This window comes from Bufo gargarizans, chromosome 1, assembly GCF_014858855.1.
Source record: "Bufo gargarizans isolate SCDJY-AF-19 chromosome 1, ASM1485885v1, whole genome shotgun sequence".
In the NCBI taxonomy this organism is placed as follows: Eukaryota; Metazoa; Chordata; class Amphibia; order Anura; family Bufonidae; genus Bufo; species Bufo gargarizans.
This window is the reverse complement of record NC_058080.1, coordinates 285801587-285815493: the sequence shown is the minus strand read 5'-3', so window position 1 is coordinate 285815493 and position 13907 is coordinate 285801587. Positions and strand designations below refer to the sequence as shown.

Below are 13907 nucleotides of genomic sequence, written 5' to 3'. Positions count from 1 at the left end.
CTGCGTCCGTTTACCCTGCCTACCAGAGCGAATCCCCACAATCGGTGGAGGATGCGTGCAATCGCATTGAGGCTGGCGTAAAGCCGAAATATTTTTGTTGCATCTTTTTCGGGCTCTGTTGTATGTCCTGGATTAAGCCTGCTAAGTTGCAACCAGCATCATGGGACAAGATGGAGGAGATGATGAAGCAGCTGGTGCAGGCCAACCTAAGGCAACAACAGGCCATGGAGCAGCAGGAGACTAATAGACAACTGCTAGAGGCTAATCAGTGACAGTAAGAAACGAACCAGCGGATGCTGCAACACGTGATGACAGGAGTATCTCAGGTAGTCCAATGCCCGGAAAGCGGTCCGCACAGCGATCCCCAAGATGGCACCGAGGGATGACGTCGAAACCTACCTGGCGGTGTTCGAGAAGGTGGCCGTGAGGGAGAGTCTACCCCAAGACCAGTGGGCTGAGTTCATCACTCCGTTCCTGGCATCAGGACCCCAACAGGTTTACTTTGATTTACCGGACGAGCAAGCGGCAGACTACTATAAGGTCAATGTGTTGGTCTGGGCCCAGCGGCTGCATCAGTGGGAGTTTAACCCGGCTGAGCCAGCGAGACCCCAGTATTATAACTTGCTGCATCTCTTACAAAAATGACTACCGCCTGACGTACGGAGTCCCACTGCTATGCAGGACCGTATTGTAGCTGACAAGTTCTGGAGGGCATTGCCACCACCCCTCCAACGCTGGGTTGGCCAGACGTCTCCTACTAGTGCCCTGGAGATGGTGGACCTGGTCGAACGGGATGGGGCTACTGAGGGACTCCCGGTGGCCTGAGATGAGAGACCACACAGGATGTGCCCTTTGGGGATCGGAACCCGATAATCTGCTGGCGGTGTCATAAGCCCGGCCATGTACGGGCCGACTATCTCCACCTGGTCGAGCCCATGGACGTAAACTTTGGGTATCGACAGTCGTCATGGTATGCCAGAAGGGTCGATGCGTCAGACACTCCAGAAACTCTTAATAACAAAACTTTGTGTCAGGCGGAGGTGGGAGTCACTCCCGTGGTGGTTCTGCTGGACTCAGGGAGTTGGATGACCCTTGTGAGGGCTTCCCTGGTGCACCCCAACGAGTTTACAGGCCGGAAAGTCAGGGTGCTCAGCGTACATGGAGATTTAAAAGAGTACCCCACTGCTCTGGCGTTCCTAAGCACGTGTGCCGGCAGGCGGTTCCATGAGGTGGCCATAACCACGAGCATGCACTATGACTTGATATTAGGAAGAGACTTTCCGTTTTTTCCCAGCCCTGTGGCCAGCCGTTGTACATACTTATCCCTGAGAGATAGGGAAAGCTCCAGTAGCGAGGCCTGGCGTAGGTCCGGTGGATGAGGGGGAGACAACCCCACGGAATAGGGAAGGTAGGGAGCATAGGAAGATAGCTCAGAGTCGCACCTATAATCGAGCATCTGCGGTCCATAACATTAGCTGGGGAGATCCGGTTTTGGTTTGTGGGGCAGTAAAACCAAAATAAAAATTGCTGATAGCCTCTCCTCTAAACAGGCTCAGGAGGCCAGGAAGTTCGTTAGTCGGAACACTGATGTGTTCTCAGACCTCCTTGGACGCACTTCCACAATTTGGCATGACATTGTCCCTGAGCCTCAGGCGAAAGTCCAGCTAAAACCATACCGGGTACCCGAGGCTCGGCGACAAGCCACAGTAGAACACAGGGCAGGTCAGTTACAGGGAAATGCGGATGCCCTGTCCCGGGTGCACTGTTTGGCATGTTTTCACCCTCTCAGTGTTGAACAAGGGGGGGGGGAGTGTATGTGACACAGTTAAGGGTATTGTCTGGGAAAACAGGTATTTTCCTCCCAGTGTGTGCTGCTGGACTGATTGGCGGCCAGGTGGGGTCAAACACCGGACTGGATCTCAGGTGCCGGTCCAGGGTTTTGGCAACACCTAGCTGCCTTTAAAAGATAGATGGGATCAGCAGAGGGGATCTATGTGTTGGGATCAGAGGCTTGTGTCAAGTTGGAGGGCTGAGACCCAGATGTAGAGGAAACAGGCCTCCTAAAGCCTGCTTATGGACTTGACGAGGCAGAACTGCCAGCAGGGTGTAAACAAACACACAAAACTGCAAAGTGACTTGCGTTTTGTGCTATACCTTATATGTTAATAAACACTGAAGTTTTGCTTTACAAACATTTTTTTTGCCTCTGTACTGCGTCTGCTTACCGTGCCTACCAGAGCGAATCCCTACATATTTCAGAAGTCATGAGAGTCGATGGCCTAATCCCCATTGACTCTTATCCTTATTACTCAAATATGTAACCTCAGTCTGAAATTTAGATGCCCAGGAATTTGTGAAGCTTCTCTACACATAGCAAATCTTTTCTGGCTGAGTTTGTATTTTCTTATCTTTATTCTCATGTCATTTTAGTGATCCAGAATATCCAGTAAAATCCACCCTATGGCACTAGGCAGGTGTAGAATTTTCCAGCAGTATGTCCTACAGGCCGTTTTAGCATAGAGGTTGATGTTATGGAGACCCCTTCTATAGATTATGTGATATGTTCGATGATGTTATGGATGCAATATAGATTGTACATTACAGACTGACTATGTTTGTTTAGACACCACAATTTGTGATGATGAGTTGACAGTGGGGCACCGTTGCTGACAACCTAAAAAGGTATAAGATGAAACCAGCTTCTACAGGTCATTGAAGTGGTTGTTGCACGAAAAATGTTCAATATTTTTCAAACCAGCACCTGTATCTGAATAATCTTTTTGTTGCATGTAATTGAATTTATACTATAGCCACTTATTCAATAAAATGTATTTGTATAGCGCCACCTGCTGTTTGTTCTTTTCCTTATTTTTCTGTCCACCTCTCTAATATCGCTGAGGTGGTGTCACAGTTGTGTCATGGTCTGGTGGTAGTGGACCGTGACACTTTAGCCGTGCCGGTGGCAACGTGTAGTTTTTAGCATGTTTACACATTTCCCCTTTAAAGTTTTTGTCCCTTCCCATTCTGGTTGGTATGGGGTTAAAGTTTGAGCAAGGTGGAGCTGGGTGTGGGCACTTACAGTACTTGGGCTGGAAGCCTGAGGTTAATGGGACTTCAGCTTCTTGTGGAGCTGGAGTTATGCTGCCATCCTAGACCTTACCATCTGTCCAGTTTGAGGGTCACCTAGTTTTATGTCTGGTCTTTTGGTGTTGTTTGTCCAGCATGTATGTAAAGGCTACTTTCACACTACAGTTGTTTGAATCCGGCGTTCAATTCCGACACCGGAACTGCCCGCCGGATCCGGAAAAACGTGTGAACATTTGAATCCTGATCAGGCTTTCGATCACAATGGAAAAATGCATTGGAAAAAACGGATCCGCCATTTATGGACTTTAACTTTTTTTTCCTATTTTTCGGGTTTAACATGCAAAAGCCGGATCAGTTTTGACTGAACACACGGCGCCGGATCCGGCGTTAATGCAAGTCAATGGGAAAAAAGCCTGATCAGGCGTTCAGTCAAAGTGTTCAGGATTTTTGGCCGGAGGTAAAAATACTGCATGCTACGTTTTTCTGAAAAGCCTGATCAGTCAAAAAGAGTGAACAGAAGACATCCTGATGGACGGACTCTCCATTCAGAATGCATTAGGATAAAACTGATCAGTTCTTTTCCGGATTTGAGCCCCTAGGACGGAACTCGGCGCCGGAAAAGAAAAACGCTAGTGTGAAAGTAGCCTAAGGCGTTTCCCTGTGTGTTGTGCCTCCGGTGAGGGGGCTCCTGGGTCCCTCGGAGGGGGAACCACGTTGGCCACTTGCCTGTGGAAGTGGGCTCCAGGGTTTCCCGGAGGGGGAACCACTAGTCAGTAGCAGTTGTTGTTTCATCCAGTTGTTGTGGCAGGTAAGTGCTGTTGTTCCAGTGTGTGTTGTTTGCGCTGGGTGCTTACCTGCCAATCTGGTTTATGCTACTGTCTGTCCTTTTCCTTGTTGCTAGGCCTGCTGGAGACTCTTGTTCATCCGTGTTGTGGATGAACAGGTCGTCTCCTAGCCCTGTCATTATTACAAGGGATCTCTAGGGTTAGTAGGGCCTGAGGCTTCGGGTATGAGCCCTCCCACCATTGGGGTTCGCTCATACAGTTAAGAGGTCAGGGCTAGGATTTAGGGATGTGTTAGAAGGTGACTTGCTCTTTTTATTCCTGTTTCCAGGCCTAGTGGCATATCCCACCAGCCTACATTGTACGGTGTGGCGTTTCCCCCCACTCCCCACCAGGACAGGTGGATGCACATGTTTTGTCCTTTGACTGCCACCAGGTGTATCTACTGTTAGAAGCTGGGACATGCTAATTTCACATGAGTTTTCCATATGGATGCTTTCCGTTTGTGAACGGTCAGCATCCAGACTGAATCCTGACCCATTAATTTCAAAGTGTCTGTATATCAACATTGGTTTTCACTGTTCGTCTTTGTGTTCAGGAAAGTCGCAGCATGTTCTATATTGTCCGTTTTTCATGCAACTCTTGCCCATAGAAGTAATTGGCGCTGCATGGAAAAGCGGAAGGCATCTGGATGCAATGCGTTTCTCACTGATGGTTGCTGTTTTTCTAGTATTATCTTTTTGCTTTCCTTCACATGTGTGAAAAACCAATGAAATCGTGAAAAAAAAAGTTAAGCACTGAGCACAATCGCCGACAAAACTTATTTAACTTGCATGCAAAGCCATCCGTTTTCCACGGCACAGACGCTGACGCATTCGATATCTGTCATGTGATAGAGGCTTTACAGGAAAAGAGCTGCAGCAGAAAGGACACATCCGCTGAGCTGCAACTTGAAATAAATCTAGCAGAGCAATGAGCAATGAATGGGGGTGAGCTCTGCAGCTTTCTTGCAGTTTACCAAGCACAGATGACACTTGAATGGGCCTGAGCTGCTCCTAGGCCACGTGAAACATGAACTTGTCGTCACTGGCCTAGGAAAAGCTGAGAGAGGGCCATGGCTTTACTGCGAGCGCTGCTGCCTTCTCAAACAGTTGATCGGCGGGGGTCCTGGGTGTTGGACCCCCACCGTTCCTGAGGATAGGTCATCAGTATTAAAATTTACGAAAGAACTTTTAAAGGGCTACACCCATCTCAGACTTTGATGGCATATCACAAGGAAATAGGTGCAGGTCACAGCTCTGGGATCCACACCTATCTGTCATTGATGGCATGTCCTAGCGATATTTCATCAATGTCTGAGATGAGAATACCCCTTTAATGCAACTGAAATTAGTTACGTCACAGTAAAAATCGTAGCTAATATCTATGCAGTGACAGTGTACATGATCTGATAGAAAGGTATGGCATGCTATAAGTCACGTGAAATCACCTTCTTTTAACAAATGTTATGTCTTCTCTTTTGCAGGTAGCTGTATCCGGTTGGGTGGCAGGCGCATCCAAGGGGTACCATGAAGTACTCTGGGCCCCTGGAGAGCCAGAGACTGTCCGTTCTTTTAGAAAGGGCAGTCTCTAGAGAAGCCCAGATGTGGAAGGTGTACGTGCATAAGACAACAGTTAATCAGGTACATATTTTCGTTTTCTTTAAAAGGAATCTTTACTGGGAAAATCACGGTTAATCAAGGCCCGATTCCTTGTGTATGTGTCTCATTCATATATATATATATATATATATATATATATGTTGCAAGAAAAAGTATGTGAACCCTTTTGGAATGATATGGATTTCTGCACAAATTGGTCATAAAATGTGATCTGATCTTCATCTAAGTCACAACAATAGACAATCAGTCTGCTTAAACTAATAACACAGAAAGAATTAAATGTTACCATGTTTATAGTGAACACATCATGTAAACATTCACAGTGCAGGTTGAAAAAGTATGTGAACCCTTGGATTTATAAACTGGTTGAACCTCCTTTGGCAGCAATAACTTCAACCAAAGTTTCCTGTAGTTGCAGATCAGACGTGCACAACGGTCAGAAGTAATTCTTGACCATTCCTCTTTACGGAACTGTTTCAGTTCAGCAATATTCTTGGGATGTCTGGTGTGAATCGCTTTCTTGAGGTCATGCCACAGCATCTCAATCGGGTTGAGGTCAGGACTCTGACTGGGCCACTCCAGAAGGCGTATTTTCTTCTGTTTAAGCCATTGTGTTGTTGATTTACATTCTGTAGTTGATTTACTGTCCTGTTGCAACACCCATCTTCTGTTGAGCTTCAGCTGGTGGACAGATGGCCTTAAGTTCTCCTGCAAAATGTCTTGATAAACTTGGGAATTCATTTTTCCTTCGATGATAGCAATCCGTCCAGGCCCTGACGCAGAAAAGCAGCCCCAAACCATGATGCCCCCACCACAATACTTCACAGTGGGGATGAGGTTTTGATGTTGGTGTGCTGTGCCTCTTTCTCTCCACACATTGTGTTGTGTGTTTCTTCCAAACAACTCAACTTTGGTTTCATCTGTCCACAGAATATTTTGCCAGTACTGCTGTGGAACATCCAGGCGCTCTTGTGCAAACTGTAAATGTGCAGCAATGTTTTTTTTGGACAGCAGTGGCTTCCTCTGTGGTATCCTTCCATGAAATCCATTCTTGTCTAGTGGTTTATGTATCGTAGATTCGCTAACAGTCTTTAGCGGACACTCTAGGATTCTTCTTCACCTCATTGAGCAGTCTGCGCTGTGCTCTTGAAGTCATCTTTACAGGACAGCCACTCCTAGGGAGAGTAGCAGCAGTGCTAAACTGTCTCCATTTATAGAGAATTTGTCTTACCGTGGACTGATGAACAGCAAGGCTTTTGGAGATACTTTTATAACCCTTTTCAGCTTTATGCAAGTCAACAATTCTTAATCGTAGGTCTTCTGAGAGCTCTTTTGTGCGAGGCATCATTCACATCAGGCAATGCTTCTTATGAAAAGCAAACCCAGAATTGGTGTGTGTTTTTTATAGGGCAGCTGTAACCTACACCTCCAATCTCATCTCATTGATTGGACTCCAGTTGGAGTCACTCACTCCAATTAGCTCTTGGAGATGTCATTAGTCTAGGGGTTCAGATACTTTTTCCACCTGCAATGTGAATGTTTACATGGTGTGTTCAATAAAAACATGGTAACATTTAATTCTTTGTGTGTTATTAGTTTAAGCAGACTGTGATTGTCTATTGTTGTGTTGTGGTAAAAATATTAATAGTTGTAATCAGCCCGCATCATAGTTAGTGTAAGGAAAAGGCAAGTCCATCCTACATCAGCTACAGCCAGAGAACCACACAAATGCTACCATCTTCATTCAACTCTCCTGAGCATATCCTCCCCCCTCCTCCATGCCCAGTGCGTCCTTTATTGACTAAAACAAAAGGTGTAAAAGGGGCTGGCCCAAGACAAGGATACAGGAAGTGATGACATATCAAAGGACAGGGAGGGGCAGCCAATGTGGCTGTGCAGACAATGGACACACCCCATACAAACACATGTATACAATAATCTACCATTACCACTGAGAGACATGATGACAATCTATAAAACACACACACATCCTAAGATAAAATGTCCGCATAATAAAATTTCCACAACAGTCCCTCCTCTTTGTCATATGCTCCCCAGTGTCCCTTGACGAATCTTGATCTTCTTCTTTGCAAAAAAAAACTGTCTTGTCTACGAAAAGTCCTGAATCCATAAAACAAATAGAAAACAGAAAGTCAATCTTGACACGTAGCTTCTTTTCTTCGGGAGGTGACGTTTCGCGTTGGTCGCCGGCTGGTTTGGAATCCTCTGCATCTGGTCCATGGTTTGGTCTTCAGGGCGTCTTGTCTGTTCGGGCTTCGGTATATCAGTCGATTAGACATCAGGAACATCTCACTCCGGCGTATAGAAGGAATGGAGACAAAAAACATAAGTATATGTCCTATTTCCTTTCGCCCAGGATCCAATGGAAAACCAGTGAGCCCCAAGACCTCCCAAGGCTTTTAAAAAGGATTCCTGACTCTCACTAGTCATAGCTCCGCCCCTGCCCTGCTCCTGTCAGTATGGGCCTGACCCTTGTCAATGGTGTCTGCTAACCTGGCATAACCATATACCTTCCTCACAACTGGAGGATCCCAAATCTACGGGTCGCTTAGCTGCCCGGACACCCATACAGGATTAACAAGCGAGGAGCAGGAGCCAGAGCTAATATTAATATCGTCTATCAACAAATGCCTCCTTGTAACAAATAAACAAAAGTGATACTCTGCATTCTTTGACTTAGTTGAGCAGCTTCTTGCAGTGACCGGTGTGGATCCAGTTGTCTCGTCCCTCGAACTTCAGAGAGGTTGGCGTCATCAGCAGCACCTGGAATGGCCCAAGATATCTTGGCTATAGTCCCGTCCTCGGATGTTTCTTTAGCACGACCCAATCACCTGGTTGGCTAGAATGAACACTGGTTATTGAGTCTGGGTCCGGGAGAAATTCCCGAACCCGGTGGTGGACATCGGGTGATAACCCGTGGGGCTGCCTGGAGGCATACCTGATGGAATAAAAGGGTTACAGCGGAACATTCAGGCCATGGATCGGCCGTGTTCTTTACCTACTTTGCAAAAATCTGACCCAAGTACCAGCAAAGAAAAGGCAGTTGTGATTGATTGACATTTGAGAGGTTAGAAAGTTTGAAGATTGTTGATTTCTGCACCACTTTCCCCCCTTCTCATCGGCCTTAAAACCAGGACGAAGAGAAGCTGGATTAGCATGGTGCATCGTCTCAAGGTTAGATAGAGAGATGACGGAAGGGATGAGAGAGCGAGAGATAGAGAAGAGAAAAGAAAAGCGCTTCTCTTGGACTCTGCAGTCTTAGCGGGATGGGAGTACATGACAGTGTTAGTTCGCACTGTCTGGGACTTTTGAATGTCCTTATTGCTGGAGATCGATGGATTCGTGCAGCCACAGTTCTGCTTTCTGGAGGGAACTATGGCTTTGGAGTCTAGTGGGGAAATTACGGACGAACTTTTTCCCAATCCAGACCTCAAAGGTCCCTTCTTTGGGGATGATCCACTCTGAAACTACAGTCCCTTGGTGCCAATCTTTGAGGGGGCTTAACAACTCCTCCTCTATAGTCGGATTTCATGTACTGCTTGGCTGTCCTATAGTAGTCAGAAGTGGTACCCTTCTGATCCCTAATTTTCCCTAAACCCATGCTCGAGCATAAATTTTCCTGCGACCTACGCACGGAATTTTCTAAAAGTAGGTGCGTCCACCTCCAGTGTCCTGCGACAAACGCCTGGACGGCTGCTACTCCTCTTCGTTCGCCTCTGAGTTGCCCTAGGGTTTCTGGCACCGACACACGGACTCCGTTCACCCTAGATAGACCTCAGGAAAAGGAGTAATCAGTGTGAGGAAAAGGGCTCTCGCCGACACACGGCGGCCCTCTGAGTCTCCTAATGAGATATACCAGCCTCTGTTTTGGCTCTGAATAGTGACCTGACCACAGGATAGGGCTTCCAATTGACATGGAGTGGAAAAGGGGGGTGCACAGAGAACACACAGTGCCTTCTGTGGGGATGAGGGGTGCACAGGAAACAAACACACAGTACTCCTGTGGGGAATGGGGTTACTCACATAGCTATTGGTATGCCCAGGTGATATACATCACCTTGTCTCCTTAAAAAAAATGCTCATCAACTCACTTTCCTTTGCCGATATGATTCTATATAGTCAAGCTGAACAGCACACGAAGCCCTTTTTGCAGTGACTGATCAAAAACCTCTCAGCAGCAACCCTTGAATTCAGACAGTAGTTCCCACACAATATCATGAGACCCCCAGTACTCCTAACCAAATCTACAGAGAAAAGAGAGGGAGAGAGAGAAAAGCAGCAAAAATGCAATAAAACCTAAAAAATAAAAATGAGTAAAAGAAGAAAAATTTAAATATACAATAAAAACCTAAAAAATAAAAATTTGTAAAAGAAGAAAAATGTAAATATAAATTAATCAAAGAAATACCCACACAAAAATAGACAAATATAACTGAAAAATAAAAAAAGGAAAAAACACTTGATTATCTACATTGAGCTTCAGTAAAAAATTAATTTTACCTTAAAACCCAAACTCATGCAAAAACTTAGGAACACATTGTATAGGACTGAATTAACAAATCAATGTCCTGGAGGGTTCCCCTGAAACCGTACAGGAGAAATTCCTACCCACCCAGTAATTGAAATGTTAATTTGCCCAGCCCCAAACAGCTTCAGATTCATTTGACCAGAGAAGCAGGATTTAACATCACAAGGTCCCAAAACCGGTTTTTCCTAGGAGGAGGGATTCTATTCAAATTAGGTCTTAAAAGTTAAAATGGTTTCCAAAGCCCTTAATGTACCCTTCTTTGGCACACAAAAATTAGAAACTCTACTGAATTCCAAGAACCGATCTCTTTCCTCTCTGAGCTTCACATTTTCACATTTTAACCGTTCATATTGTGATTTAAAATCTGCTTCACTGATAAATGACCTTGATTGTCCCTGGGTTCTCTGCCTTTGCAAAGAACCGTGTTTGGGACCATTACCCCATCTTGCTGAATAAACCACTTCACTTCTAGGTGTGGTTCTGGGGTACTCCACATACCTGTGTCTGTTGCCATTAGCAACATTACAATATCGTGCAATGTGACCGTATTCCCTGCATGCAAAACAAAGGATAGCTCGCCTCCCTCCACAATAACTTGCACATGGCGATTTGAATTGGCGCACAACATTAACCATCCTAGCATGAGTAGCTCCCACATTACGATCTGTATTGAGTCCACTTACCACGGACTCATCTGAGGAATCTTCTGGCATTGTGTTAACACTTCCAGCTCCAGGGTCAGACAAATTGTCCATCTCCATCCCTGAATCGGTTCCACTATCTGAACCACAGTCCTCAGACTTCTCCATGCTTACAGCCCATACATTTCCTCTAATCCCAGACACATTACTCTCCAACGGTTGTTTCAATAACTCTGGCAATTCCCTTACAGCACCCTGTGCAGGCCTCAGGCTTTCAGATAACCCTTCATTCTCCTTGCACCAGAAAACAAACATCACAATGGTTGCTACAAAAAACAAAACACTAGTACTAGTTGTCCCAATACTTTTGGCACAGAACTACAAGTACCTCCTTTCTACACTGTAATACCCACATTAATTATGCCAAACAAGTCTACAATTCAGTGTAACAGCCACAGATACACAAACATCAAGCAGAATCATCAACTATAGGACGATTTCACCACTAAACTGCCACTAATGCTCACACAATGGTTCCTGTATCAGACTTGTCACTGAGCTATAACATAACCGAACACTAAACCGATATCAGCACAAAACTTATTAAAACAAAATCAAACTGTACATAGAAAGGTTACAAAAAGACAAGATAACTATTCAACAAAACTAACATTTCAGGCAAAAACAATCAAATCGCTTTCCATAGCAAACTGACAAAGATGGCCGACAAACTTAAAGATGGCCGACAAGCATGGTAAAGATGGCCGACAAGCATGGTGAAGATGGCCGACAGGCATGGTAAAGATGGCCCACAAGCATGGTAAAGATGGCCGACAAGCATGGTAAAGATGGCCTACAAGCATGGTCACACAAAGGAAATCAAGATAGTGTCTACAATATCCAGCAATAAAAACAGTTTTTATATTTCCCTATGTTTAAACCAGAGCAAAACCTCCACTCTATGGGTGATTTACAGGCTAACAATACAAAAACCACTCTGAACGCTGTCTCTAATACACACACTAAAACCAATTGCTGCCTCTATAAAATCGCCTCTTAGAAAAACACAGTAACATAAAAGTTAAAAAGTTACAAAAAACACAATTCCCTGTACTGCTCATCATACAATCTCTGTACAATCAACACAATGGAAAAACACTTACCCCATCCTTACACCACTCGATGCGGCAGACAACAACCACATAGGTTGTTTGAACAGATTTTTCTTTCCTCTGGTACCAGCAGATTGGAGGACACAGATTTCAGTTCACAAAGAGCAAAACTTTCTCAAAAATGAGAGTAAAGAAAAGGATATTACCTTATGCCGGCCTTTTTTGCTTTTTGAAAATTAAACTGTGTCTCCTTTTAAGTTCTGCCGATAACAGGGAAAAAAAATTATTTCCTTCCTGAGCTCGCCATCTGTTGTGGTAAAAATATTAATAGTTGTAATCAGCCCGCATCATAGTTAGTGTAAGGAAAAGGCAAGTCCATCCTACATCAGCTACAGCCAGAGAACCACACAAATGCTACCATCTTCATTCAACTCTCCTGAGCATATCCTCCCCCCTCCTCCATGCCCAGTGCGTCCTTTATTGACTAAAACAAAAGGTGTAAAAGGGGCTGGCCCAAGACAAGGATACAGGAAGTGATGACATATCAAAGGACAGGGAGGGGCAGCCAATGTGGCTGTGCAGACAATGGACACACCCCATACAAACACATGTATACAATAATCTACCATTACCACTGAGAGACATGATGACAATCTATAAAACACACACACATCCTAAGATAAAATGTCCGCATAATAAAATTTCCACAACAGTTGTGACTTAGATAAAGAGCAATTCACATTTTATGATCAATTTGTGCAGAAATCCATATCATTCCAAAGGGTTCACATACTTTTTCTTGCAATTGTGTATATGTGTGTGTGTGTATATATATTATGTATGTATGTGTGTGTATCTACACACCCCTGTTAAAATGTCAGGTTTCTGTGCTGTAAACAAATGAGACAAAGATAAATCATTTGGGAACTTTTTCCACCTTTAATGTGACCTATAAACTGTACCTCTCAATTGAAAATGCAAACTGAAATCTTTTAGGTGGAGGGAAGAAAACAAACTAAAATAATGTGGTTGCATAAGTGTGCACACGCTCTTATAACTGGGGATGTTGCTGTGTTCAGAATTAAGCAATCACATTCAAAATCATGTTAAATAGGAGTCAGCATACACCTGCCATCATTTAAAGTTCCTCTGATTAACCCCAAATAAAGTTCAGCTGCTCTAGTTGGTCTTTCCTGAAATTTTCTTAGTCGTATCCCACAGCAAAAGCCATGGTCCACAGAGAGCTTCCAAAGCATCAGAGGGATCTCATTGTTAAAAGTAATCAGTCAGGAGAAGGGTACAAGAGACTTTCCAAGGCATTAGATATACCATGGAACAGAGTGAAGACAGTCATCATCAAGTGGAGAAAATATGGCACAACAGTGACATTACCCAGAACTGGACATCCCTCCAAAATTGATGAAAAGACAAGAAGAAAACTGGTCTGGGAGGCTACCAAGAGGCCTACAGCAACATTAAAGGAGCTGCAGGAATATCTGGCAAGTACTGGCTGTGTGGTACATGTGACAACAATCTCCTGTATTCTTCATATGTCTGGGCTATAGGGGTAGAGTGGCAAGACAAAAGTCTTTTCTTACGAAGAAAAATATCCAGGCCAGGCTACATTTTGCCAAAACACATCTGAAGTCTCCCAAAAGCATGTGGGAAAAGGTGTTATGGTCTGATGAAACCAAGGTTGAACTTTTTGGCCATAATTCCAAAAGATATGTTTGGCGCAAAAACAACACTGCACATCCCCAAAAGAACACCATACCCACAGTGAAGCATGGTGGTGGCAGCATCATGCTTTGGGGCTATTTTTCTTAAGCTGGAACTGGGGCCTTAGTTAAGCTAGAGGGAATTATGAACAGTTCCAAATACCAGTGAATATTGGCACCAAACATTCAGGCTTCTGCTAGAAAGCTAAACATGAAGAGGAACTTCATCTTTCAGCATGACAACAACCCAAAGCATACATCCAAATCAACAAAGGAATGGCTTCACCAGAAGAAGATTAAAGTTTTGGAATGGCCCAGCCAGAGCCCAGACCTGAATCCGATTGAAAATCTGTGGGG

The 13907-nt window shown here is 44.6% G+C and overlaps 1 protein-coding gene across 1 annotated transcript in view; it reads left to right on the top strand.

Annotated features, from left to right (window-relative positions):
- The window catches only part of CCNI (cyclin I), a 67931-nt gene that overhangs the window by 14074 nt on the left and 39950 nt on the right, over positions 1 to 13907 (top strand). The window contains exon 2 of the mRNA XM_044304414.1: positions 5395 to 5551. Within this exon, the coding sequence (XP_044160349.1) occupies positions 5438 to 5551 (114 nt within the window). The 5' untranslated portion in view covers positions 5395 to 5437. The remainder of the gene's footprint in view (positions 1 to 5394; positions 5552 to 13907) is intronic.